This window comes from Cuculus canorus, chromosome 14, assembly GCF_017976375.1.
Source record: "Cuculus canorus isolate bCucCan1 chromosome 14, bCucCan1.pri, whole genome shotgun sequence".
In the NCBI taxonomy this organism is placed as follows: domain Eukaryota; kingdom Metazoa; phylum Chordata; class Aves; order Cuculiformes; family Cuculidae; genus Cuculus; species Cuculus canorus.
Window position 1 is genome coordinate 16,035,347 of NC_071414.1, and position 26,896 is coordinate 16,062,242.

A 26,896-nucleotide genomic window follows, 5' to 3' on the forward strand; every position below is an offset into this window, starting at 1 on the left:
TACCAAGTTCCCCAAGGAAAAGGAGGATTAGTCACCATCAGCCAAAGCATGCCACTGCTTTCATAGTATTTTAATACTGCCTATTATCTAACATGGAAGAGGTGCTTAGGCCACCTCAGGACAGCAACTCTATCCTGGCACAGCCTCGAAGATGAGGCTGTTGCTATTGAACCACCTCACCTAAGATGCACTGAATGAACAAGGCTCTCAGAAATGCACCAAAATGAGTTTTCCTGGCAGCCTTCAAACACCCTCTCCTCTACAGACCAAGCATCCATGTTGGACCATGAATTACATCTACCACTTGAAATCATCACTTATCAAATACTAAGAACAGCTAAAACCAACCAGAACTGACATTCCAAGACAGGTTCTCAAGCTACAGTTCAAGTTGCCAGTCAGCTTCCTAGCTACTGAATCTGTGCCTCGCCTGAGATGAAGGCTACTGCTGCTGTGAAAGTAACAACTCCCTGGAATAGCAGTACCCAAGCAGGCCTGCTAGCGGTTCTTCACAGAGGAGCTTTAAGGTAACATGCTTTTATTATCACTATAACACAACCAAGCCACAGTTACTAGATACACAGAAGAGTTCTCAGCTCTTTGCTCAAAAGCAGTCATCTCTCCTGAAAATAAACTTCATTGCTAACTACAGTGTCTTGACAACTACCAGTGCATTACGTTTGCCAAAGTTTATGCTGTGCTGTCAATACCAGTCTTTAAGGAAGTGTAATCTAAGTCACTGTGTCAGTCTGTGAAGATTGCTTATGATTGGCACTGGCCATGAAGCAAGGGAAGAGGGACATATCCAGCCAGCACACATTTGCCTACAGTCTTCTTCTCAATAGCTTAACTCATGAGCCTCTGTTAGCTGTTCCCAAGGATAAGCACTGTCAGCTTTTACAGTAGTCAACATAACCCACTGACCAGTTACAAGTTGCCATAAGCATACATTTACTGTCTGGATCCTTGTATTGAGTTTGTGTGACAAGGTTTTGGTAGAAGAGAGGGCTGCAGGACATCTTCTGATCAAAAGACCAGAAGCTGTCCCCATGTCAGACAAAGCCAGTTCCAATCAGCTGCTTACAAAGTTAGTATGCAAGTCTTGCATTTATGCAAGTGCTCTATGCTGAAAATAGGTATGTATCACTTGAAATGGTTTCTATTGCCAGACCAATACTTAAGAGTTTCCACATATATTAATGAATGCCATTAGATACTTTACATCCAAAAGCCCCTAGAACATAAATATTAAAGCCACAAGTACTGGCAAAGAACCTTGGTAGCCTCTGCAACTTGAGCTGATGGCAAAAACACCTGTGGTAATCTGCAAGCTCTCCTTATTGTAATTGGGGTCCCTTGAAACCAGAGGTCTACAAAAATCTATTTTAGATGATAGATGTATTGGTATTATACTGAACTTAGACAAACATTTACAAGCCAAAGTTTCTACCTTGCTTCCACTGACGTTATGGAATTTCTTCTCCAAAACCTTCTTCACTGGATCTTCTTCCTTGAAAGTGATGAACACAAACCCCCTCCTTTTGTTGGTCTTTGGATCCATTGGAAGTTCAATTGCTTCAATCTGAAGACATGGAATACTATTTTCAGACTTGTTTTTTAGCAGAAGAGTTAAGTGCATGGCATTTGGGATAGCATGTTTCCCATCTATGCATATTATGCAACACCAAAGTTGCAATATTCTTTCTAAACTAACATTGGCTTTCAGACCACAGGTTTCCATTTTACAACTCTTTACAACGATTTTAACATCAGATAAAATTGTTTGAGTTAAACACAAGGGTATCTAGCAATGGAAGCATCTACAGCAGTTTACGCCTTCCTTGCTTTCAGTATGGAAAAGCTCTGGATCAGTTAAAGACAATATACCTAAAGTTAATTTAATTTGCAGGTTACAGATTATTAGTAAACTAAACAGCAACTGGAGAGTATGTTCCAGTGTTTACTAAGGCAACATTACATACCTCTCCAAACTCTCCGAAGTATTCCCTGATTTTCTCTTCTGTGGCTTCTGGGTTTAGTCCACCAACAAATATTTTCTTCACTGGGTCCTTTTTCATTGCCATGGCCTTCTTGGGGTCAATTAGTCGTCCATCTAGCCTGTGTTCTTTCTGTTCCAGAACCTGAAAGATAAGTTTGATATAGTTAACTCAAGCCACAAAGTTTCACCTAGAACTTAAAAATCTGAAATACAAAGCTTAAATTCACCTTTTCAACACTCCCAGGTTCTTTAAAGAGAATGAATCCAAAGCCTCTGGATCTTCCTGTGTTAGGATCCATCTTTATCGTACAGTCGGTTACCTCACCAAATTTGGTGAAGTAATCTTTCAAGTCTTTTTTGCTTGTATCCCAACTGAGGCCACCAACGAACATCTTCCTGAAAGTTCAAAAAGAGAAGAGTTATTTAGGTCCAGGAAACACTTACAGAACAGCACATGCAGCAAGAAGTTCACAGTAGTATACTCAGCAGCATTGTCAGAAACAGAACCAGCTGTTTTTGTCAAAAGCTGGTGGTACTACAGGAATGCATATCAGTAGGTTCTTCGCCATCACCCCATCATTTTTAGGGAGCGACACAATGCACACTAGGACTCATTACAGGCTACAAGAAATTTAAAAAAAAAAACCCACTTAATATATTCCTCACCAGCAACTTACATTGTTTTAACAGTATTCTGTAACTTGCAACAAAGCAGTACTGATTATCAAGTACCACAAACTCAGTTTTTGGAAAGAGCATAGGACAATTCCTACTGCTTTGAAAGCATTCATGATAGAATAAAGCATCAAAAGCTAAATACTTGAACTCTTGTAGGATTCGGACAAATGGCTGTACAACTGTTTGTCCCAAGAATCTGCAAAATTTAGAAAAGGGATCTAGGGCATCCAAGAACAGTCACATACATAACAGATAAGACTTTGGACCTGCCTTAGCTCCTGCATTGTGCACCTGTTCCTGCTCAGTTACTGAGCCCAGTTCTGTCTTCATCAGTACCACAGGAGTTATTTTCACTACTACTCTTTACTTTCATGAAGTGACACAATAAAGTACTTCCCCGCCCACTTTCCCACACAACGTCCTCTGAAGCATCTCAAAGAACTAAATACTAGTGAGGAGCAATAGGGAAGTGAAGCTAATAAAACTTAGATCAGTCAACAAGACACTTTTCAAATACCTCACTTCAAATGAAAACATTAATTAATAACAGGGCTGGTTTTTTTTATTTTCAGAGTTTCCAAGGTAACAAACTAAGCTTTTAAAAGTATTCGTATCTTTTATATAACTACAGGTTAAAGCAGTTTAGGTTGGTTTTGTTTAGAGACAACCTAGATTTGTCACTAGAAGTATCAGCACTTTAGAAACTGGCCTGTGTTTAAGTAAAATTGGCTTTGGGTGTTTATGTGTAACTTTGATTCACAAAAACTAGCATCCATTTATGTTCAAAAGGCAACATAATAAACGTTTATGTGCTATGGTTTTGCTGCCTTCTTCCTTAAGCTAGATGAAACCATATCATTTGTGGGCTAAACCCTTATTTTTTCAGATCAAGCTGTGCAGTCTTAACTGACAAGTGCAGCACAAGGCACAGTATCCGAGTAAAGCCTGTGTGCTTCTTGCAGCCACTACAACAAACTCTTACAGAAAAGGTCTTACAAAGTTTACCAAGCCTTTCAGTAACAGATGCAAAGAAAGGGAACTTGATGGATTCCTCCTCATCACAACAGTTTACTGACCAAACATGACTGCTGTAATCAGTATAGACTGGCCATGGTTTTCCATAGTATACCCTATCATCATTTACTACACCTACAGAATGATCAAGAGGAATTCAGTGGTTGAGGGATGACATGAATTTGTCTGGAGGCTGCTTTAGCTGCTTTATGCCATCGCGTTGAGCTGTGATACACAGACATGGCCACATGCTAAATTCACCTCTTACCACAGCACTAGATAATACACTTATAATTTACAATCCTTTGTTTTGTAATTGGAATGGATGATACCTACATATATTTACATAACACAATATAGGTAGGGCCTTTGAAATGAAGACCAAATTCTTTGGCTTTAGCTTTACAGGCCACACAAACTGTATAATTGCACTTTTAACATATACCTTTTTTTTTTTGCCTCTCGCTATTACCGCAGCTAAATCAAACCTAGATCCAGCTCGTAACAAAATACTGTCAGCACCCTGAACTCTGCCTTGGACAGCGCTTGTTTTAGCACAAGACTAGGTTTTCCATATAGGTCAATCGCTCTAAATAACTGTTTTTCTTATAAGTTCCCTTACACATGGATTTGAGGTTGAAACTTGTCGCCTCCTATGAGAGGAAGGGAAAGATTATTGCTCGCTTTTCAGGGCAAAATACCAAATAAGTAAAAAGAAAATTTGCACACAGCTAAACCGCCTGGTTCTCAATCCTTCCAGTGTCTGCAGAAGGTACATCCGGCCCGAGTTTATAGGAAACTTGTGCAAGTCTTACTTCTTCCCTTGCAGCCAAAATCTATTACGCTACTGTGGCTTCAGCTCTGTTCAACCTAAGAGATGTAACCCTCTGATTCAGGGCCCTGGGATAACAAAGGGAGCTCCAATTAAGCACATGAGGTAGCCTTAACAACAAAGACCCGCTCGAGAAACAGAGGGCAATGTTCATAAACGTACATTCATAAACAGAAGAACTATAACAGGAAAGAAATAACTTTTGTATACGGGCATGTCACTACCAAAACATAGCGAAACTACAGACTTCTACAAAAATAACTCGTAAGAGGGAAGCTGTTTCCTGACAATGCTGCACGAGAGTACACAAAAAATCGCCACTACTGGTTTAAGCACACTGCATGCTGCTTTAATCACGCCCGTTCTCCTCCACCGCTTCCCAAAATACTTGGTTTACCCCGACAAGCTCTCAAAGCCAGGATTATTTTTTTCATACGGGTTATATAAAACGTGTTTGCGTTCACCCCGACGCCAGCAGCGATCGCTCACACAATTCCCTAGAAAGTTTACTCCAGCCCACACCCCTCGCCAGAAAAACAACTCCCTCTTTTCGTTAGCGACGGGAAAAAACGCGGGCTGCGAGGCGAGGTAAATCCCCTTCCATTTTACGGCGTCAGACGGCAACAAACGCCCTCAGCGCCCCTCCCCCAGCCGCCACATGGCGCCAACAAAAGGCAGCTCCAGAACAAAGGAAGCGCTGGGGCTGCAGGCCCGGCCGCCCCGGGGCCGGCAGGGTGGGGGTACGGCAGCCCGCCGCGCTTACCCCGCGTCCTCCTCGTTCTTGCTGGCGTTAATCTGGTCGCCTTCTGCTCCGTTCTGGCTGGCGGCCGTACCCGCCGTGGCCGCCGCCGGCCCGGCTCCCCCCGCCGCGGCCGTGCCCGCCGCGGCCGCCGCCGCCGGAGCCCCGCCACTCTCGGGCTGCTGTTGCTGCTGCTGCTGCTCCCCGGCGCTCTCGGCCGCTTCATGCCCGTTCTGGGCCGGCGCCAACTGCTGCTCCGCTTCGGACATGGTGCCCGCGACGAGAGGCGCCTGCAAGAGAGAAAGGAAGGCGATGAGGCGGGTGAGCGAGGCGGCTCCCGCGCCCGCCGGGCCGGTCTGATCCGGTCCGAGCCCGCCCCTCCCCCGCCCTCCCGCCTTTTTCCGCCATTCCCGCTCGTACTCACTTTAAAACCCACTCCCAATAAAATCCGGGCCGGCCGGAATCGGATTAAAACCTTCCCTTTCGCGCCGGAGCTGGCAATCCCTCCCCACGGCTGCTCCGCTCGGGCCCCACCGCCGCCACCTCCTGCACCCCCCAAGACACGTACGCTCCGGCCCGCGGCCCTCACGCGTGGCCGCTTTTATAGCGCCGGAGCCGCTGCCGCGAGGCAATAAGACGCCTTCTGATTGGTCGGCGTCGCCTGTCACTCAAGCCCTTCGTAGCTTCCTATTGGATCTTTTGCAGTGAGTGGGCGGGGTCTGCGAGGGGCGTGGTCACGTGAGGGGGCGGGGGCAGGCGGATGGCGGCCGGCGGGACTGGGGAGGCGGGCGGCCCGGGTCTGGCATCTCTGGGTTCGGCGCTGCGTGCGCACGCGGTGGTGGTGCTCGTTTCCGCTGTGAACGTTACTGTGACGGGGAGGAATCTCCGCACCCGCCCGAGCGCACAGGGTCCGGGGGCCGCGCGGGGTTTGCTTCCAGCGCCGCGCTTGTGTGACCCCAGGCGGGGTGTACGCGCGGGCAGTGGCTCCAGTGCCGCAGGGTTTCCTTGGTGGTTGCAGTTCTGCTGGTTTAGCAAATGAGAGGGCCAGGATGCGTTGTTTTTAATGGAAACTTCGATTTGGGTATTACATAACCCTGGGAGCAGGAACCCCGAGCGTGTGCCTAGGCCTGAACTCCCTTTGCCCAAGATATGTCAGCCTTGTTGACGAAGTTGTGCGTGAAAAGTGCAGAAGACGGCTCCTTGTAATCATACTTAAAATTCTTGTATGCTGTGCTGTCCCAAACACCCAGCTTATCCACATCAATTTGGCTTTCAGACAGGCAGCTGAAGCTTACTGCCACATGTTAAAATAGAAAATAAAGTTAGGCCCTTTGCTTGTGGGCAAAAAGTAACAACTATTACCTAACTTTCTGTACTAATGAGTGCATATGTTATTGCTTGTTCCACCCTCTGCCAAATATCTCCTCTGGCTCAACTTGCCTATGTTCATCCTCTGAAACAAGTCAGAGAGAGTGCAGGTAGCTACCTGTGAATAAAACAGTGCTTATAAATGTTGTTAAATAATCCGGTCTAGGATGTCCTTCAGCGATCTGCTTCTAGAGCACCTTTATCCTCCACAGGATTCAGTTTCTGAGGTAGTAACTTGGTAACGGGGAACGTTAGGCTTGGTTCTGTAAGCTTTGTAGCAGTACAAGCAGAGCGTTAAAGATGAACATGGAATAACATCATTAAAGATGAATATGAAATAGCAACAGCGTGGTACGTTGAGGGTAAGGGCCTGATCCATCTTTTCTTTTTTTCTTCAGGCTATAAGCCAGACCTCTTAAGGGGAAAAGGAAAAAAAATGAGACTGTGCTTAGTGTTGGGAGATTGTATGAAAAATAGCCCCTCAGTAGAGCCAAGAATCTCGAGCCACTCTTTTGCTTTGGTGCTGGTGATACTTGCCACGAGCTTCCCTTTAATGGGTCCAAAATGACCCTTTAATATCCATGCTTTAATATCCATGTCCACGTGTGGCAAGACAGCACTGTATTTTCATATATAATTTCTGGATTTTGAATCCTCAGCCATAGTGGCTATTTGCTTTTGTAAATCTCCTCAGCCTGTCACATTATTGCTGCTTATAAATGGAAAAGTCTTTAAGCGATGTAAAAATAATTGCCCAACACAATCAGTTTCACGAATATGGGAGCATAGTGGAATATGTGTGATTTGTCAGCTCTGTCTGGAGAAGGAGATTGATTTGTAAGTATTCTGCTACACTTACAGCCCAAGCTACATAGCTCCGAACTTTATCTTCAAAGATGTTATCTCCACCTATGCTGCTGATAGGGGAGGTTAGCCACGGACAAGCCCTGCAACAGCTCTTTAGGCTAAAGTTAGTGAAACAAAGTTATGTGAGGTCAGGTCTAGTAAAGAGGGTACAAAGAACACCTGACCAGCACACTTGAAACCCATAGCATCCACAGGACAGGTTGTATATGTTGTCTGATAAAAATAATCATCTTCAGAGAACATATTTAAATTGGGTTTCTTGTGTTGAACCTTAAATAAAATGTTAGAAGCAAAGAAATTTTTCATAAGATACGCTTTATTCTGATTTATTGCATCTCAGAGGAACTTTGCCACATTCAGCAAGAGAACTTCTTTTGATTTTTTTTGGGCAGCTCTGGCTTAGGTAGTAAAACTATTTGGACTGCTCCAAAAAAAGTATGGTTTGTTATTAAAACCAACTAAGCCACAGTCTGTCAGCTGACTGCATTCATCTATAGAATGCCATTAGCCTGCTTCAGTTGGAAAATACCATGGAAAACACCATGCCTTTGCTTAAGTCACTATAGGTGACTAAAGCCAAACTGGTGTTTGCAGGTTGATCCAACTGGCTGAAATGGTAAATGCTACCACCCTGGTGCCCTGTCCTCCTTCTTTTTGCAGTTTTTTTATGTACATAGCTGACTGCAGAAATATATCTGTGATGAAGTTACAAGTTTATAGACCAGCACCTGAGAGCAAACTGAGATTGGCAGCAGTTTATATGAGCCTGTCATGTAAGTTTAGCCTCAGCTGATGGATGTAACCTGAGTGCTTTGGATGATATATTTATTACTTCATTTCCTTACAAGATTCACTGCCCCAAACAGCTCCTTTGTACTTCATCAAGCCTTGCTAAGGACTTGAATGATTGTCATTTAATTTGGGCCTCTCTATACCTTTGTCTTTTTGCTCTTTTCTCTTTTCTTTTCCAGTTCTCTTTCTTGCTCTGCTGAACCTGTCTTGTCACTCCTTTCATAGCCCTTGCAGTGGTACTTTGGCACACATTACCTCTTCCCTTCTTAACAGTGCTTGCTTTAAAGCTGTACTCTTTTCCAGCTGGCCATTTCTGCTCGTCCGGTCCATCTCACTCCCATCTTGACAATTCCAAACAGCAGTTCCCAGCTGCCAAGGCTCTCTGTGATTCCTAGCTGTCCCTTCTACTAGCTGTTTGATGCCTTACATGTCCCATATCTAAGAGTAGGGTAACTATGTGGTTGCAAGGCTCCATCCTGCCACAAGTAATTTGAAAGAATTCCTCTGGGTTGTGACTTGGGTTTTGACCCTGCATTTCACTCCCCACTCAAAGCCTGTGGTTAATGTAAGAAAAATACATATAAACCTTCTTGAGTGGTAATCATCCTTTCATGACACATTTACTGCTGTTTGCCATTTTTTTAATCCTGTAATTGCTGTGATTATTCATGGTGTTGACCAAAATTCAGTGTATTTTGTTTGCGTATGGACTTCCTCATCTTAGGCAAGTTTGCTTTTCTATCAAACTTGCTGCTTGCTCCAAACCTTACTCTTGTTGTCTGTTCAGACCAGTTTCCCTTCCATTTCTTCTTTATCCTCCCTATATCCTTATTAGTTCCATTATGTTGGTTTTTCTATTCCCCCTCTTCTAAAAAAAGAAAGCCAACATATCATTCACTGCCATGAAATTGCACATGTAATTTATTCCTTTCTTTCACCCGATGCCTGTCTTGTCTTACCCGATTGTAAGCATCTCAGGTCATAGACTGCCTGCTATACACAAAATACCATACTAGGGGAAGCCTCTGTCTGAGTTCGTCTTTATGCACAGTATAAATAAATAACTTGAATAATAACAACTATGCAAGTAATTCCATTAATTTTAATGGTAGGGCTGAAAATAAGTGCTCAAAATAAGAATGGCAAAAAGAATGCCTTATGCTACATGGAATGAAGATGAAGAGAACATGCATTTACGGAGGCATTGACAATATAGCTTCAAACAAAGCCTTATTTAACTAATTGCCTCTCGTAATTTGCCAAATAAAAGATTTTATTGGTTTATTCATACATTCATTTATTCATTGTGGATAGTATCACCCTGAATAATTATCTCTGAGCTTAGCGGCCTCAGGGATAATCCAAGCCAGTATTATGTTAAACATTATGTAGAACAATGAAAGAGCAAACGTGTGCAAGTGTTTCTGCTCCAAAAGGTTGGGTAAAAGCCTAGTATCTATCTGCAGTATCTACACACAAAGTATATATATATTTATTTGAAAGTGCAGTGGTGGAATTCAGTTGTACCAGCTGGCAGGAAACAGGAGATATCCTTTCACAGTGAAACAAAAGATATGTAGGACCAGATCAGTGTGCAAATGGGCTTGCAATTGAAGAGGAACAGTTTTGTGTGGGTTAGAGAAGACTTTTTGGAAAGATGTGGGTAACTAACATAGTTAAACTGAAGAACTAAGAAAATGGTGTTGTGGAGCTTTCTGAATGGAAACAAATGATTTATTTGTTGAGGTCAGAGAAAAGGGTGTCAACAATACATGAGCTGAGGAAAGCTTGAACAAGATTCCCAGCTGTGTCAATAAATAACAAAGATCACATCTTAGTTGACATCTTCGCAGCCATTTTGAACCATCTGAGCCCAAACCACACATTCCTGGCTGTAAGGTTCTACCCACTCCTTTGCACAGTTGGCTGTAAAATAACTCAGCAGAAAAGGGGTTGGTTTTCAGGCAGTTGGTTTGTTTAACTTGCTCATTACCAAGACTTTAAATTGCAATGGAGACATCTGAATAGCAATGAGAGGTAATCGTGTCTATAATTGCCAATGATGATGCTAAACTATGAGCTAAAAGGGAAGGAAGGAGAGACAAGAACAGCACTCACCACTGCTCTGAAAAAGGAAAGAAACATGAGGTAAGGGACTGACAATCCAAGCTGGAACAGCAACCAGTGAAGCAGCAATACATAAGAATAATTGCAAAAGCTAAGACAGGACACTAGCTATGCTAAATGTGACTGAAGGCCCATTAAGAGATTGGTTTAAGATGGGTTGAGAAGCCTTCAGATGACAAGAAGCAGCAAAACCAAGTCTGAAGGGGGTTTAGGGTAGAACCAGACAAAAGATGCGATTGGGAGACTTGTAAAAGTGTGATGAAAAAAAGGCACTTCTACCAAAGGCTCCTTTTTTTTTTATTTTATTTTAATGTGAAACAGACAAAGATTTCTGTGTGGGTGCGGGGGCCGGAGCAGACTGAATAACTAAAATTGCGAGCAAATGAAAGAGTGGGTGTGAGGAAGATCAGGAAATGAAATAGGATGAGGTTAACAGGGCAAGTGATGGAGTTACAGAAGATGCATAGATGATACTTTTGTTATTGCCACTTAGAGACTTGTAGAAAGGGGAAGGAAGCATCAAGAGAGTGTTTTGCTAACTTTATACAGAAAATAGCGAGATAGCATGTAGACAAAGCAGAAAGGAATGCTCGACGAGGGTTAATCAGCAGCAATGCAAAGCTAAATAGGACTACAGGTGTGCATATAAGCTGCAGAAGTAGAATTGCTTAGCTGTAAGAAGGCAAAAATGAAGGGGAGAGCAGGCTTGCAGGAGAGGAAGTTAGCTTGATCACAGCATTTCCGTCAGAGACACCTTGAACTGCAAAAGCAAGCATGGATGAAGCAAGTGCTGAAGGTAAGCCAGTACTGCGAGTAGGCATGACAGTTTATCAAGAGAGACAGAAGTAAAAAACAAGTCAGTGATGGATGAAAGTTGCACGTGTGAAAAATGTATAGCTAAATTACTACTAAAGTAAATACATTTTTCTGTGACTAACATCAAAATGAAAATTAGGCTAAAAGATGTGCAAGCTTCACTTTTAATCAGTGCGACTAGCCAGTATTATTCCTTTAGCTTTTCTCCACAGTGATTTTCATCATTCTGTTTTTCTTTTCTGCTTTTTTTTTTTCTTTTTAACAGTCTACAAGACCTTACTTTCTCCACCTTCTTGGAGTATTGGAGTGCAAAGCTCTGAAACAATATTTTTCTTTTAAAAGTTACTTATCTGTTGTTGCTAGAACACAAATGCACCTGCAGCCGCGTCTTTCAGTGTTGTTATATTCCACACCAGCTAAAAATAAGTGAGACAGCTAAGGCTTGTTAAACCGCTTAGCAGATAAGATACACCAGCAAAGCTATGCCCAGAGAAATAGTCAGAACTATAACAGTTCATTACATTGTAATAATAATTTTAAATTTTTTGTTTCTTTTCTTAAAACCACATCCCAGAAGTTAGGGAAGGCGCTTCAGACCAGCCTTTTAGTTATCAGAAATACTTTTTCAAGCGCTACAAAGATAATATACATAAGATAATGATATTAAAATAGGGTCGTAAGGTCAGGTTTATGGAATCTAAAGCTTTAGAAGAAACCTTTGGGATTCTACTGAAGTGAAAAAGATATGTCTTTGTTAGGGAGTACAATGTTATTTTCTCTTAGCATGTGGGGCCACTTTAAATTTGTAAGTCTGCATTATTAAACCTTTGTGGGAAGTGTAGCAGGAGGAAACCCCAGATAATTGGCTGCAGCTCCGGATGCAGCCACCCGCTCATTGGAGAGCGGCGGATTCTCCAAGGTACTAAAATTAGACAATCTCCACCCTCCAGAAATGCTTCTGGAAACAGCAAGGAGAAGAAATTCTGACACAGACTGAGGGCCTGTGGCGGGGACTGAATTGCACAAGCCCCGGCTTCCGGCAAAACTGCAGCCTAAAGGGATGCACAGAAAGACACCTTTATTTTTCAACTGAAAAAACAATGCACACAATAAAGAAATTGCAATAAATTGATGTTAGCATGTTTTACATAACTATTAAATTCACTGTTTCTTATGTAACAATAATTCTGAAGTATTCATCCAGGCTGAGAAAGCCTTTGAACCGCGAATTCTAAGCTAGGGCTGCTTATTGACTTGGAAAAGAAACAACTCTTGCTGAATTATCTCTGAACTAAAATAAAAGCCAGTCAACTCTTTCTAGTAGCCTTTTTTAGAAAAAAAAAAAAATATATGTTTATCCATTATCTCTCTGTAGTTGCAGTGTTTACAATGTCTTCAAATTAAATATTGGATGTGGTATCTCTGTTAAAAGAAACAAATGCTGTATGCCTCTATCAGTGAAGGAAAGCCTGTATCTGAATAGACAGCCTGTCTTCTGCACTTGGAACCTTTATTTTTAAAAGTATGTGAATAAAAAACAGCTTCAACCTTTGGTTTTTAAACATATTTCAAACTGGCTGCAAAGAGGTGATCACGTAGTTTTGTTTCTCCTTTCTGTTTTTAGATTATTTACATTGCTCATGAAAAAGATTAAGGCAAAGTGGATTTTTCTTACACTAAATCCAGCTTTTGCATTAAATTTACTATTTCCTGTGCTGCTCAGGGTATACAGTGTCAGCATCTATGACCCTTGAAGTGTGTGTGGGTTTTGTCTTTTCTCCTTCGCAGCTACTTTCTGCCTGATTTATTGAAAGCTGTATTCTTGTGTTTTCCTGTGTACCTGTGTTAACCTGAAGGACTCAACTGCAACAGCCAATTTCAGCTGAATTCGACAGCAGGTCAGAAGTTTTAACAGCACCTTGGGTCACACAGTTTGTGAGAAATGGGTAATAAGAGAGGCTGAGACCCGAAGGAGTGGAGCAGGGCTGCGGAGCGAGCTCAGCAGTTATCGGTGCCGTTTGCTGGTCCACACCCCGATAGCAGCTGGCCAGCTGGCAGGCGTTCAGCCCGCAGAGCCAGCCACGGAGCCGGCCACAGCACGCACAGCCCTGCCCGCGGTAAACAGGGCGGGTGGCGAAGAGAGGCCACAGCACCCAACACCTCAGCTTCCAGGTGGTGGGCCAGGCTGCAGCAGGGGAGATCATGGCAGAGGGTGACGGCTGTAATGTAGTTGCTCCAAGAGGGAGCAGCCCTGGAGAGCTGGGGAAATAGGGAATGTGCAGGGAGCAAGGGTATTGGCACAGTGGTGGTAAAATTTGGTCAAAATCCCCAGGGAATGCAGCTTTCCTGTCTCTGTTGAACTCATGATGTTCAGCAAGGCCAAGCGTGAGGTCCTACACCTCGGGTGGGGCAATCTCCAGTTTCAATATGGGATGGGGGATGATGTGATTGAGAGCGGTCCTGCAGAGAAGGACTTGGAGTGCTGGTCGATGAGAAGCTCGATGTGAGCCAGCAATGTGCACTCGCAGCCCAGAAGGCCAACCTGTCTGCATCCAAAGAAGCATCTTAGAGAGCTTATTTGATGGCACTTTTGGTGTCAATAGGACGAGGGGAAATGACTTTAAATTGGAAGGGGGAAGATTTAGATTAGACATTAGGAAGAATTTCTTCACATTGAGGGTGAGGAGGCACTGGAACAAGTTGCGTAGAGAAGTCGTGGCTGCCACATCCCTGGAGGTGTTTGAGGCCAGGTTGGATGGGTCTTGGAGACCTTCATCCAGTGGGAGGTGTCACTGCCCATCTCAGGGGATGGAACTGGATGGACTTTAAGCTCCCTTATGACCCAAACCATTCCATAGAATCATAGAATAGTTTGGGTCGGAATGGACCTTAAAGATCATCCAGTTCCAACCCCCCTGCCATGGGCAGGGACACCTTCCATTGGATCAGGCTGCCCAATGCCCCATCCAACCTGGCCTTGAACCCCTCCAGGGATGGGGCGCCACAGCTTCCCTGGGCAACCTGTGCCCGTCTCTCACCACTTTCATTGTGAAGAAATTCTTCCTTCTGTCTAGTCTCAATCTGCCCCTCTCCAGTTTATACCCAGTGCCCCTCAATTCTATCACTCCAAGCCTTTGTGAACACTCCCTCTCCATCTTTCTTACAGCCCCTTCAGGTACTGGAAGGCAGCTCTAAGATCTCCTCAGAGCCTTCTCTTCTCCAGGCAGAACAACCCCGACTCTCTCAGCCTGTCCTCGTACGGGAGGTGCTCCAGCCCTCGGATCACCTTCATAGCCCTCCTCTCCAAACAGAATCATTCATCATATATTATATATATCACACTTATCATATTCCATGATTCTGTAAAGCTTTTTTTTTTTTTTAATCATTCGAAATAAGATCTTGGACACCTCCCTCAGACCCGCCGCGCCTCGCTCCACACGCGGGGGGGCGCTGCGGGGACGGCCCTCGCCGCCGCCATCTTGGCTGCCGCGCCGGCGCCGCGCGGCCCGGGGGCGCGGAGCCATCTTGTGGCCGCCCCGCCCGGCAACGGCGCCCGAGGAGCGCGGGGAGCTGCGCCTGCCGCTGGCGGGGGAAACGGCTCGTGTCTCGGTCGCATTGCCCTTTATGCGAATATGTGGTGGTGAGGGACTGTTTACGTAAGGTTGTAGTGATAGAATCAGGAGCAATGGGTATAAACCGGAGAGGGGCAGATTTAGACTAGGCATAAGGAGGAATTTCTTCACTATGAGGGTGGCGAGACCCTGTTCCAGGTTGCCCAGGGAAGGTGTGGCTGCCCCATCCCTGGAGGGGTTCAAGGCCAGGTCGGATGGGGCTTGGGCAGCCTGATCCAGTGTTATGTCCCTCCCCATGGCAGGGGGGAGTGGAACTGGATGATCTCTAAGGTCCCTTCCAACCCACGCTATTCCATGATTCTGCCCCTGTGCTGTGGGGAGACCCTGCCTTAGTCCTGTGTTCCGCTCTGGAATCAGAATAGTTTGAATCCCCAGTGTATGAAGTATTTGGAACTGTTGGAACAGGTTTAGAGAAGGCTATAGAGATGATCCGAGGGCTGGAGCCCTCTGCTATGAGGACAGGCTGAGAGAGTTGGGGTCGTTCAGCGTGGAGAAGGCTCTGGGGAGATCCTTAAGTGCCTTTCAGTGCTGAAAGGGGCACTAGAAAAGCTGAGGAGGGGCTCTTTACAAGGGCACAGTGACAGGATGAGGAGGAGTGGCTTTAAATTGGAGGGGGGGGAGATTTAGATTGGCCATTAGGAAGAAATTCTTAACACTGATGGTGGAGAGGCACTGGAATAGATTGCCCGTAGAAGTTGTGGCTGCCCCATTCCTGGAGATGTTCAAGGCCAGGTTGCATGAAGCTTTGAGCAACCTGATCCAATGGAAGATGTTCCTGTCCTTGGCAGGGGGCTTAGAACTAAGATGTTCAAGTTCCCTTCCAACCCAAACCATTCTATGATTCTGTGATTTATGGGAGGCTCAGTATAAACCAAGTTGGAATAGTGTGCCTGAAAAATGGGTAACATCTGAAATGGAAGACCAATGTCCAGATACAGCAGCATGAAAACAATTGTTTAGGGCTGTATTAAGAGCTTCCAGTTCCTTACTTCTTGCTGTCTGTCTGTAGGTAATTGTTGTGTGTCTTTGGCAATGCAAGAATTGGGGTCTGCTATTCCAAAGTGTTGGGCTGCCAGTGCCTGTGACAGGGTTCTCTGGCTCCCAGTATGTGTAATTCCTGCCTGGCTCTGAGGCAAAGGCACCCCCATCCATCTTCTGCTCAGTTCTCTCTGTTTCCTCCACAGTCTCTTCTCTCAAATCTGAAAGCCAGCGAGGAGCCTCAAAGGCACAGAAACATCATCCCGCCCAAGAAGGCAGGTATAGCTCAGCAATTCCGTATGGCTTCTGCAGCAAGGAGCAGGCAAGGCAGCTGTGTACCTGTATGTCATCCCGTGCAGACAGAGAGAGGCCTGGGGCTGTGTGACCACCATTAATGGCTTTGAATTGGAAGGGAGAAGATTTAGATTAGACATTAGGAAGAAGTTCTTCACACCGAGGGTGGTGAGGCACTGGCACAGGTTGCCCAGGGAAGTTGTGGCTGCCCTGTCCCTGGAGGTGTTCAAGGCCAGGTTGGATGGGGTTTTGGGCAGCCTGATCCAATGGAAGGTGTACCTGCTCATGGCAGGGGGGATGGAACTGGATGATATTTAAGGTCCCTTCCAACCCAAACCGTTCTATGACTCTATGAAGAAGGCAGGTAGATCTCATAATTCCATGTGGCTTCTGCCGCAGGGAGCTGGCCCTGCAGCTGAGTACCTGTATGTCGTCCCGTGCAGACAGAGAGAGACTTGGGGCTGTGAGTGAGGAGGCTGAGGGCAGTGTGACCACCATAAGTAGTCACAAGTCTGCAGGAAACCCCGCTGCACAAGTTCTTCTATTCACAGAATAGTTTTGTATCCTAATCGCTTGCTAATGGCTTGATCTGCTGAGTTAGAAAACTCTTTGTCAAGGAGTCCATAAGTGTAAGAATGAAATTAATGTTTGGGGAATAACCTGTGGATTACAGGTAGGATCGTAGTAAGTGCACACTGCAGTCTTCATGCATGGGAATACAGAATTTGGGGCTGATGGAGCACACATTTGGTGGACAGAGGATGTGGGAGTGCAGGGAGCCTGTGACCCTGGCTCACTCTTGCAGAGAGCAAAGTGTGTGATAACGCTTCTCTGTTCCTCATACATTGTCTGAGTTTACCAAAATATTAGAATAGTTTACACTTTGTGATTGGCTAACAACATTTAATTTTTGGCTTATTTTCCACAAAATGTTGCTGCACTGAAAATGGGAGTGTGAACTACGGAGTGCAAACTAGTCCAAACAAAATCTCACTTTGGCTGTTGTGGCATGGGGATAATCTGCTTCATCCCTAGAGTACACAGTAAACTTCACCACAGGTCACTGCAGTTGACAAACCCCAAATACCATGAACTGGTGTCGTTGCAGTACGAAAGGGGCACCTGAATTCTCATTTAGAAGCCAAGATGCAGATGTTAATGCCTGAACCTCAGGTTTTTGTGGAAAGAACTCTGGCCCTCATCAAACCAGATGTCATTGGTAAAGAAGAGGAAATAGAGGATCTCATTCTCCGTTCAGGATTCCTGATCACTCAGGTAAGGGGCTGTGTTCCAAAGAAAATAACTGCACTTGATAAGTTAGCACAGTATTTATCTTAACTTTCGTCTGTCAAGCCAGTAACTAAAAGCTAGTGTGTCCAAAAATTGATTTGTATTCTTCACGTGTCCTCAACTGCAGCTGCCTGATTCTAAAACGATACATTTTATTGGTGCATAGGATGGAACAGAACAGACTGAATATTTTGCTTATCACAGGAAAACACAGACTTATTAACAAAACCGGATTTAGCAAATGTAGATAGCAGATACATGGACTCTCCAAAGTAACTCTTTGGAGAGCATGGCGTTGCGGCATCACAGCGTGTCATACAACATGCGTTTGCTTAGAGGGTTAATTGAATTAGAGAGCTGGCAAGCTGCGAGCAGACATATTTTTCGTTTCCACTGTTTTTAATGTAAGTTTGCTTTATAGATATTTAGGTGGGGTCGCTTGATGCGAGGGGTTTGTCCAGCGCGGAGCCAGCGCTGCCCCTGCTGGGGAGGGAGGCGGCCGCCGGGGGGCGCTGCGCCCCCGCGCCTGGCCAAGGGGCGGCACCGCCTGCCCCTCTACCTCCTCCTCCTCCGCCGCCACCTCCTCCTTCTTCTCGCCACTCTTCTCCTCCGGCCCCACGGCAGCGCCCTTGCACACGGTAGCTACCTCTGTGGCGCTGAGCGAGCGGCGGCTGCGCTTCTAAATAAAATTTCGAGGGATATGTTTTTTCCTAAGATATTTGTTACTTTTTTTTTTGTAATAATTTTTCTTGTAAATGCCCGTTTTCCACGTTTGTTCCTTTTTTGTTTCCTCCCTTTTCTTATTGTTTCATTTATACAAAATATATCAGAAGATGTGAGAACGAAATATTTATTTATTAAATAAGAAGGTGTTTACAGCACCTTCTTATGTCTTTGGTTGTTAGGAATTTGTTGCAAGTGAATGCATTTTAAAGACATTTCTTTACTTCTCTCTTTGTGACTGCTCTGTGCCCTCTGGAAACCTCCCAAAATTCTCCTAATCCTGGGCACCTGCAGGCTGGTCAGCTATTGAAAGAATCTTAAAGCATGAATACTGAATGAAAAATAGAACAAATGCATAATTAACGGTGTGGCCCTAAGAGAAACTTGTTTAAAAGTAGAACACTGCGCTGGGACAGCTGAGTAATTAAATTCTGCTGTTGGAATGCTTTTCACTTTTTCTGTACTGTGCCCTACCTATGTTTTAAGTCATCTAGTGATTTTTAAATGCTGTAGTTTGTGTAGGCTAAAATCGCATCTTACTGAAATGGCCTGTTTGTCTTTGTAATTAACTTGGAAAGCTCTTGCTCTTTGTTACTCTGTATCTCAAAGTGGATCAGATCTGAGAGAATCAGATTAGGCTGGAACCTTACCCGGTGTCTGTTCTGCACTTGAGGATGAGGACTGTATCCTATCTGAGGTGGTGAGCTATCTTCATTTGGCAAGCTTTTTTTCATTTATTTTTTTTTTCTTTTACACTTTGTAGAAGCGGAAACTCCAATTAAGCCCAGAGCAATGTAGCAACTTTTATGCAGACCAGTATGGAAAAGTGTTTTTTCCTAATTTAACAGCCTATATGAGTTCTGGACCCTTAGTTGCTATGGTGCTTGCCAGACATCGTGCAGTCTCGTACTGGAAGGAATTGCTTGGACCATCAGACAGCATAAGGGCTAGGAGAACTCACCCTCACAGGTAACTTGCTGATAGGCCTTGGTGAATTCAGCTCTTAATTGAGACCAGAATTGTGCCCCTTACCCCCTTTTTTTCTTTTACAATAGAGATACAGATTTTGAGTGACCTGGTATTTCTTAAGTTGTGTGTAACATAGCTTTTCACCTTTGCTTTTTAGTATGTAAAGTTCACCCATTTTATGGGGAATGCTGAGTGCATTAACATAAATTTTAGGTAGCTATTTAATTTGTTTAAAAACAAAATCAAGCCAATGCCTTGTTAATTAGTTAATATTGCTTTTATATGCTCTTAGAATATAAAGGGAAGGGATTTGCAGTTGCCTACCAAATAGTTCTTTCCCCTATTTTTAGCTTAAGAGCAATCTATGGGACTGATGATCTGAGGAATGCACTTCACGGCAGTCACAGCATTTTCTTAGCAGAAAGAGAAATTCGATTCATGTTTCCAGAAGGTAAATGGTACAAGTACTGCATTGCCAATCCTTGGGAGGGTAGTGTCCATCCCTGTTACTACTTCCCTGTCCAGACACTCGGTAAAATTAGCTTTAGAAGAGGCTTGGTTTCTTTAACCTCTGAGAAAGTGAGTCTGTTTGTGTAGAAGCTGATATTTTCTGCTGTGTAAGGCGTACCAAGATGTGTCTGAAGAGTCGTTATAGTACAAGGACTACTCTTCAAGCTGTGTGGTCTTGGAATTGGAGCAGACAAAGCTGGTAAATGAGAGGAAATGGGAAGCTATTATATTGCAGAGGTCTTTCTGGCAGTGTCAGCCTGGGGACTCCCGTTGACTTGAGAAGATTGACTGTCTGCTTGGGCTCAGGTTGAGTAATCCCTGTTCAACAGCAGCTAGATGCTTACATGATGGTGCAATTCCAAAGTTAAGTGCCGGAGAAATGGGCCATAAACCCTGAAGGACTGGGAGAGGATCTCTTGTTTGTAATGTAATAGTTGAAAGATGACTTTGCTCTTAGACAGAAAGATGTAAGGGAAACTTTGCTAGAAAAACTTGTCAGCTGCATCAGTTATTTTAATAAAAGCTGTTAGCTTCCCTACCATCCTTAGCTGATGTGAGCCCTGTCTCTTCTCCACACCCTAATGACAGAGCTGGACTTAAGGGGAGCTTTTTAGGGTCTTCAGAAAGCAGCTCTCACTGCAAGAAGGAAGTACTACATGTGGAATACATTGTTTCTCTCCTGCCTCCAGTGCATCCTCAACCACATAGATTTTCCCCAGATGATCAGATTTCTTCCCCTTTGATAACTGTCTATAATTAGTAAGGTGGCCTTGGGGACACTGTAAAGGGGTTCAGGTAGTTTCTTTGAAGTTTGTTGTGGGAGAAACTATAAAAACCATTATGTATTATTAACTTATTAAGGAAAACAGCAGCTCATATATAAGCAACCTTTGAAGGAATGCCTTTTTTAATCACTCTACAGCCTGCTTTCCAACACCTGTGGTTACTCTTTACAGTGATCATGGAGCCAATTCCAACTGGACAGAGAGCTCGGGATTATTTGAACCTTTATGTAAAGCCTACGTTACTAGCTGGGCTCACTGCCCTGTGTAAAGAGAAGCCTGCAGATCCAATGGTATGTACAATATATCAGTATTGTTGTACACTTTGAATATATTTACTTTGTGTTAGTAATGTGCTGTGGTCCCTGTGTATGGGAAAGCTACTCCTCTTAAAGAGCTGTACTGTTTTAACTACCTGCTGGTGAGCTTATTGGGTAACATTTGCCTTTCAAGGTGGTTGGTTTGTTACAGATTAAATGAGGGCCAGGACTAAATGAAATCAGCCTTGATGAAATGACAGGGTTTTAGGTGAATTCTATAGAACTCTTTCTAACGTGTGTGTTTATTAGATGGCTGGAAAGGTAATCGGGCACTATCATAGCATGTCAAATGTTATTTTTTACTTTAATTACTGTTCTGAGGTGAGTTTGAGATGAAATAGCTCTCATGCATAGATATTAACCAAGATTAGATGCTAATCACACTGGTAGTAGTTAAACAATTGAGTAAAATACTGTAAGAGTTCTTAGCAAGGCTGTCTATATTTTATCAGCTACCTGTATTTAAATCAATGTTCTGAATCCTTCCTTAGGGTAAGCTATTATTTTGACTCTACGGCATTGATTAGCATTTACTTAGGTTGCTCCATGGTTCACTAGGAAAATGAATCACAGAAAATTCTGTCTTCTTGTGACTTCTTTCTAGTTATCAAACTGATACCTCTTGCCTTCCTCTTGTCCCAAAAAATATAGTTCTTCGCCTGTTGTGCTTAAATCCAGTTAACACACAGCATGGAGTTCTGATCAGAAAAGGCTGCTGGGTGTTTAATACAGACAGCACACGTGGTCATTTTGCTTATATTGTATTTATACACATTTAAACAAAGAACTTGGATACAATCATTTTTCTTATTGGTTCATTATGAATTCATAGTTAAAGATCCATATGCACGTGCTTACCTTCTACTTGCATATTCAATTAGCAGCAGACGCCTTGTTTACATCTAAGATTTCCTGTAGGTGTGATTTTTAGCATTTAAATGCCCTAAGGTAAACTAAGGATACAATTTTTCTTGACTTCATTCCAGACTCATTGTTTTGAGATGACATAGGACAACTTTCTCTACTAAAAAGTTACAAATTATCCCTGTTATGTACAGATTCTCATGCACCTGCACATTATTACAAATCCTCTTTTTGGTTTGCCGGGTTCCCACTATCCTATTACTACTTGTACTTTTTACTTTGATTTCTGTCTTGTGTTTGTACCTGGCTCTGGATTCCTTCATCACTCTCACATATTATTCCTTTTAACCATGGATGTCATTCAAGTTACAGTTCTTAGTGCAAGGACTGGAGTTTCCTTTTTATTGATTTGTTTCGGGTTTTTATGTCATGATGTTGTTTTCAGTTTCTAAACAAAATTAACTGTCTTTGATCTGGAAAACTATGATAAGTGGGTTTTGTGTTCTTAAAGTTCAAGTCATTCACGCTGATACTTCTTTAAGAATGCAGATAATTAATCAGTGTGACAATTTACTGGTCCCTGTGGATTCTACATCATTATCAGGTTCTTAATCAACATTGCATTTTTCTAAGATATACTTCAGAAAAAAGCCTGGAAAATAATTCGGGGCTGTTTCTATGGACTGTGCCATGGGGTCTGATTAAATGCACTGTGATTGTTCCAGCGCTGTAACCTGTTCACTTTATCTGTGTGTCTGGCACTGTTGCCATAGAAATCTAGAAAACAGAGATGAAGTCTTTTAATCCAGCCCTCTACCTGAAGGACAGACCAATTGTATCTAATGTTCCTAACAAATGTTTGTCTGGCTTGTTCTTCAGCAGTAAATGATGGAGAATCTGCAGTCTCCCTAGGCAATCTGTTTCTGTGCCTAATTATACTAACTTTTAGCAAAAGCTTTTCAGCTAAGCCTCCCGTGCTCCAATTTTTAGCCCATTACCTCCTGGCTCCCCGTTTTACTGTCCCCAAGGGACATTGGAGACAATGTAATATCTCCCCCCTTTATTTTTTTTCAACAACCTATTGCATATTTGAAGAGCATTACCATCTTTTTTTTTCCTTCAGTCATCTCTTCACTATATTAAAAACCTTTTTTTTTTTTTTCCCTCTACCTTTATACGTCACATTTCTCTAATTCTTCGTTTTAACTCTCCAATTAATTTATACATTCCAAGCACAGTTTTCTTGCCGGCCATGGGGTGACTGATAGTAACTTCATCAAGAGCATGCTTTCGTTCTTTGCTTGTAAGAAAGCTGTTAAGCTATATGAAGCAGTGTGAATAGCTTTACTAAAATGAATATGTGATAGATGCTTCTTCTTCCCTGTCCATAATATTTGTGACCTTGTAACACAAGGAAAAGAATGTTGATTAGACGTTTTTTCAGAAGTATATGTTGGCTGTTGCTTTTCAGTTCATCTGCTTGGTGACTTACAGGGAGATTGAAAGCATGTGCTTTTTTTCTACTATTCTTCCAGGAACTGAAAAATTGAAGTTGTCATGATTTGGCTCTTCTTTTTTCTTCCTGTCTTTTTTTTCTCTTTCTGAAGATGGCATCAGAAACTTTCTGTCCACTCAGAAATACTTGCCAGCAGCACAGAGTTCATCTCAGCCAATTCCTGGAGTAACACAGGATAAATTTAATTTGGCTCAAATGATTTAAAAATTTCTCATTTTCCCAAGGAATATTTCTAAGGTGTTTTATGGTTTTGGTTTGTTTGTTTGTTTGTTTTCAAAAGGAAATTGTCATAGTGCTCTGTGTGCCTCTTTCCTTTGCAAACCAATCTTTTTGTGCCTGGTAACAAAAGGAAAGTTCCATCCTGGTGCTTTACTGGTCTACTCTACTATCATTTCCTTCACTTCACAGTATGGTATGAAGTTTGTTGTGCTTAGCATTCCAGAAACTAATCCTCAACAGCCTTGTGAAGTAAATAAGGATGTGTTAAAACCTTTTCTTTACAAGTGGAGAAATCAAGGTAAAGGGTTCATTTGCCTAAGGCCAGGCCAGGCACTGGCAGATGAAGTTAGGACTCATGGCATTCTTACCTCCTGCATTCACATTCTTTTAAGTACACTATGCTGGAAAACTTAGAAGATGAATTTCAAAAATTACCCATGTTTTGTTTTAGAAGTTTTAAGTACTATAAGATAAATTCAGTTTGGAAGACTGACACTTCTAATGAATGGTTATTAGATAAAGTATCTCTTGAGTGTTATCAGGAGTGATATTTCATTAAGCAGTTTCATGCGTCATTCCACAACAGAGTTGATCAGATTGTTGAAATATGGCTCAAATACAGACACAAAGACATTGCCAGGAAAAGTTGTCTTCTAAAGGTCAGTGTGAATTATTTAGAAGCAATATGAGCTGTGAAGATTGAAAAGAATGTTTTGAAAGAGCAAGTTATTAATATGTCCATTTTTTCTGAAAAGTTTTTGTTTCACAGCACGGTAGGAGAGTGTTGATATTACAGGTTTCAAGTAATGCTTCTAATATTCTCCTGTATGCTAAACAGAAAATAACAGTAACACTGAAAACGTTTGGGTTTTTTTTTTTGTTCCATAGACCTGGCTTGCTGACTGGTTGGTTGAACACAATCCTAATAAACCTAGGCTGCAACATCAGATCACCAAGGAAGAGCATCAGGGGTGAAGGGGTGAGAGCTCACTGGAAACCTTCGCAAGCATTCAAAGTTCCATATATATATATATATATATAGTCATTTGTTATGTCTCTCTTGGCTATCTAATCAATATTATCTGATGTAAATGTTACTGTCATAACTACCTGCCTCTTCAAGGGAAAAATAACCTCACACTTAACCACCGTTTTTTACTACTAGCTTTTCTATTGACAAAGTGAATGTAGAATGACATGACAAATTATGATGTCAGGTGATTTGAAAAAGGCACCATTCCCATGAGGTGTGACTTAACTGCTGTCTTTCCCGTTTATCTTGGTGTGGCTGCGGAGAACAGTATTTTCACCAGGGGAGATTTCCACACGACTTACAGCTGGCCTGTGCTTTGTGAAACTGAGACTTGCAGTTCAACATTTTTTTTAGCAGACACAAATTCCATTATGAATGGAGGTGCTTGGATGTAATGTGGAAAACAATTACTGGGACCATATTGGCAAGTATAGAATTTTAATTGCTGATTACATCACCGAGCTAAGGTCACTCTTGAAGATGATTTACTTGAGACTGATGTTTTTATCAGCATGTAATTTGCAGGACTTATTTGAAGGTACATTGAATTTTCCTTTCCCACCACAGTGGCGAAAGGCACAGCAGCTATAAATTAATCTTTGATTTCCATTAGAAGTCACAAGAAGGTGTATTTTAGTCAGCTGTCTTCCACCACTTGTTTGAAAGAAAGGTGCTTAATTGGAGCAGCTCAAATTAAGGGTGTTTTCTGTGTTCTCCACCTCTTAAAACTTATGCTGATTTCTGTTGTTTTCCTTGTATTGTTGTTTACCCTTGAACTTTAAATGTGTTCTATTTGAGAGGCAAGGGGTGAATTGCACAGTGCTACCTTTTCTAAAGTAACTGCACTGGTTTTTTTTGTGGGGGAGGCTTTTTAATTTTCTTCAAAGAGCTGTATTTGTGCTGTTTGCTTCAAGCCTTGCACTTTATGGTTTGGCTAAGATGGAGAAAACAATGTTCTTTTCACAACTCTGAGATATTAGTGTGCCTGACTAATACTAAACAAACAGCAATTTCATAATTTGTTTCATGAAAAAACTTGCTTCTCAACTTAAGTAATTACCAGAAACATAACTCATTTGTCTGTAACGTTAAACTTTGTTTAAGCTAATTGTTTATCTTCTCAGTGGAATAAACCACGATTGCCAGCCCAGAGAATAAACACTTAAGAAAACCAGTCCTTACAATACCAAGACCTAAAAATCTTGGGACTTTTAGGATAAGAAGGAAAAAAAAAAAAACAAGCCCAAACCCTCAAATATGAAGAACAGAGTCTGAGGTGGTTAGAAATGCAGTAGACAGATCCATTTACAACTAATTTATTTTGGCTGTAATTATTGCCCCCATATGTGTCTGATTGCTCCAATTACAGGCAGTTGTGCTTTGTGGTTTCCTGTCTGCCAAACCAAAAGATTTCTCTCTTGAAGATGCCAGAAAATAAAATCTGGTGAATTTATGATACCTACTCCTGTATGTTGTTAGTTACTACGGCATTTGTTCACTTATTTTGATGTGGTACTGCTTAAAATAAACGTCTCCTTTGCATTACTGCTGGAGTTTTCTGGTTTGCTTTTGTGTCAGGTCTGTCTTATATTGTACCTATAGAAGATCCCAACTCTGTAGAGAGTACGTGACTCCTTACCAGGAGAAAGGGCAAAAGCAGCTGATGTTGCAACCCATGCAAATGTAAAGATGCAGTCATTGACGTGTGTGCATATCATAGATTTATTCGCTAATATTAGAGCCAATACTTTCAATTGCTGACTGGTGCTCGCTTCCATTTTCCTAAGGGAACGGTAGAAAAAGAGAAGATGCTTTCATTCCTCGGGTGGCATCCTGACTCACTGTATCTGGACACCTAGGACAGGTATTGATCCAGCAAAGCTCACAGCTAAAATCTGGAGGAACCTGCATTAATAAGTAGGATGTGGGCAGGTCACTTGTGCGAATGTGAAATGGGCACCCGGCCTGGTCCTCTGGGGGAGCTGTGACACCACAGGAGAGGCTGGTGCAGGACCTGCCGCTTACATTTCTCCTGATCTTCAGTTCTATTTAGCCCAGGGTGCTATAGGCTTGGCTGGTGTTATAAATCTGTACCACAGAAAATACAGCTTTGGGAAAAGCAAGTGAACTGAAAGATGTTTTACTGTTTGGTGACAGCAAGGTAAGCTACTTTCCATGGGAACAAGTGGCCCGTGTCCTCTCTCTATCGAGTCAAAATAATTACCTTGCCTATTGAGTTTTATTGGGTATTTTTAGCTTTGAGGGAGTTCATTTTAGTTTTACTGCCAGAGTGCTGGAATAGAGCTATGTCCATAAAACCAGCAGTTCAGTCTGTTTCCCGTAATTCTGTTTTTCAACATACTTTCTCCTGGAACTTTGCTTATTGTATGCTTGTTGTCACCTGCACTGGAAGTTATTCTTAGGACTATGCAAGTCAAGTTGGTCTGAAGTATGTGATTGTTCAGCCTTCCTGTGTGGTAAGGGATTTATTATCTTTAAGAGCAGTTAAACTGCAAGGAAGCTGGAACATA

The 26,896-nt window shown here is 42.7% G+C and overlaps 2 protein-coding genes across 8 annotated transcripts in view; one reads left to right on the forward strand and one right to left on the reverse strand.

The window, feature by feature from the left end:
* HNRNPAB (heterogeneous nuclear ribonucleoprotein A/B) overlaps positions 1 to 5,846 on the reverse strand; it is a 29,802-nt gene extending 23,956 nt beyond the window's left edge. For all 6 annotated transcript variants that reach the window (XM_054079883.1, XM_054079885.1, XM_054079881.1 and 3 more), the window contains exons 1-5: positions 5,687 to 5,846; positions 5,287 to 5,552; positions 2,227 to 2,395; positions 1,983 to 2,141; positions 1,451 to 1,582 (exon numbers count right to left, since the gene is read on the reverse strand). In XM_054079883.1, coding sequence (XP_053935858.1) covers positions 1,451 to 1,582; positions 1,983 to 2,141; positions 2,227 to 2,395; positions 5,287 to 5,531 — 705 coding nt within the window. In that variant the 5' untranslated portion in view covers positions 5,532 to 5,552; positions 5,687 to 5,846. The remainder of the gene's footprint in view (positions 1 to 1,450; positions 1,583 to 1,982; positions 2,142 to 2,226; positions 2,396 to 5,286; positions 5,553 to 5,686) is intronic.
* A 9,746-nt stretch (positions 5,847 to 15,592) lies between these two features.
* Positions 15,593 to 25,889, forward strand: NME5 (NME/NM23 family member 5). 2 transcript variants are annotated; one of them, XM_054080009.1, is made up of 6 exons: positions 15,593 to 16,124; positions 17,248 to 17,414; positions 18,916 to 19,121; positions 19,472 to 19,572; positions 20,588 to 20,706; positions 24,221 to 25,889. In XM_054080009.1, the coding sequence occupies exons 1-6, from the start codon at positions 15,974 to 15,976 to the stop codon at positions 24,305 to 24,307; spliced, it is 831 nt and encodes a 276-aa protein (XP_053935984.1). In that variant the 5' UTR covers positions 15,593 to 15,973; the 3' UTR covers positions 24,308 to 25,889. The 2 variants fall into 2 exon arrangements, with proteins under 2 accessions (XP_053935984.1, XP_053935985.1); XM_054080010.1 differs by having other exon boundaries at positions 15,987 to 16,120.
* The last annotated feature ends 1,007 nt before the right edge of the window (positions 25,890 to 26,896 follow it).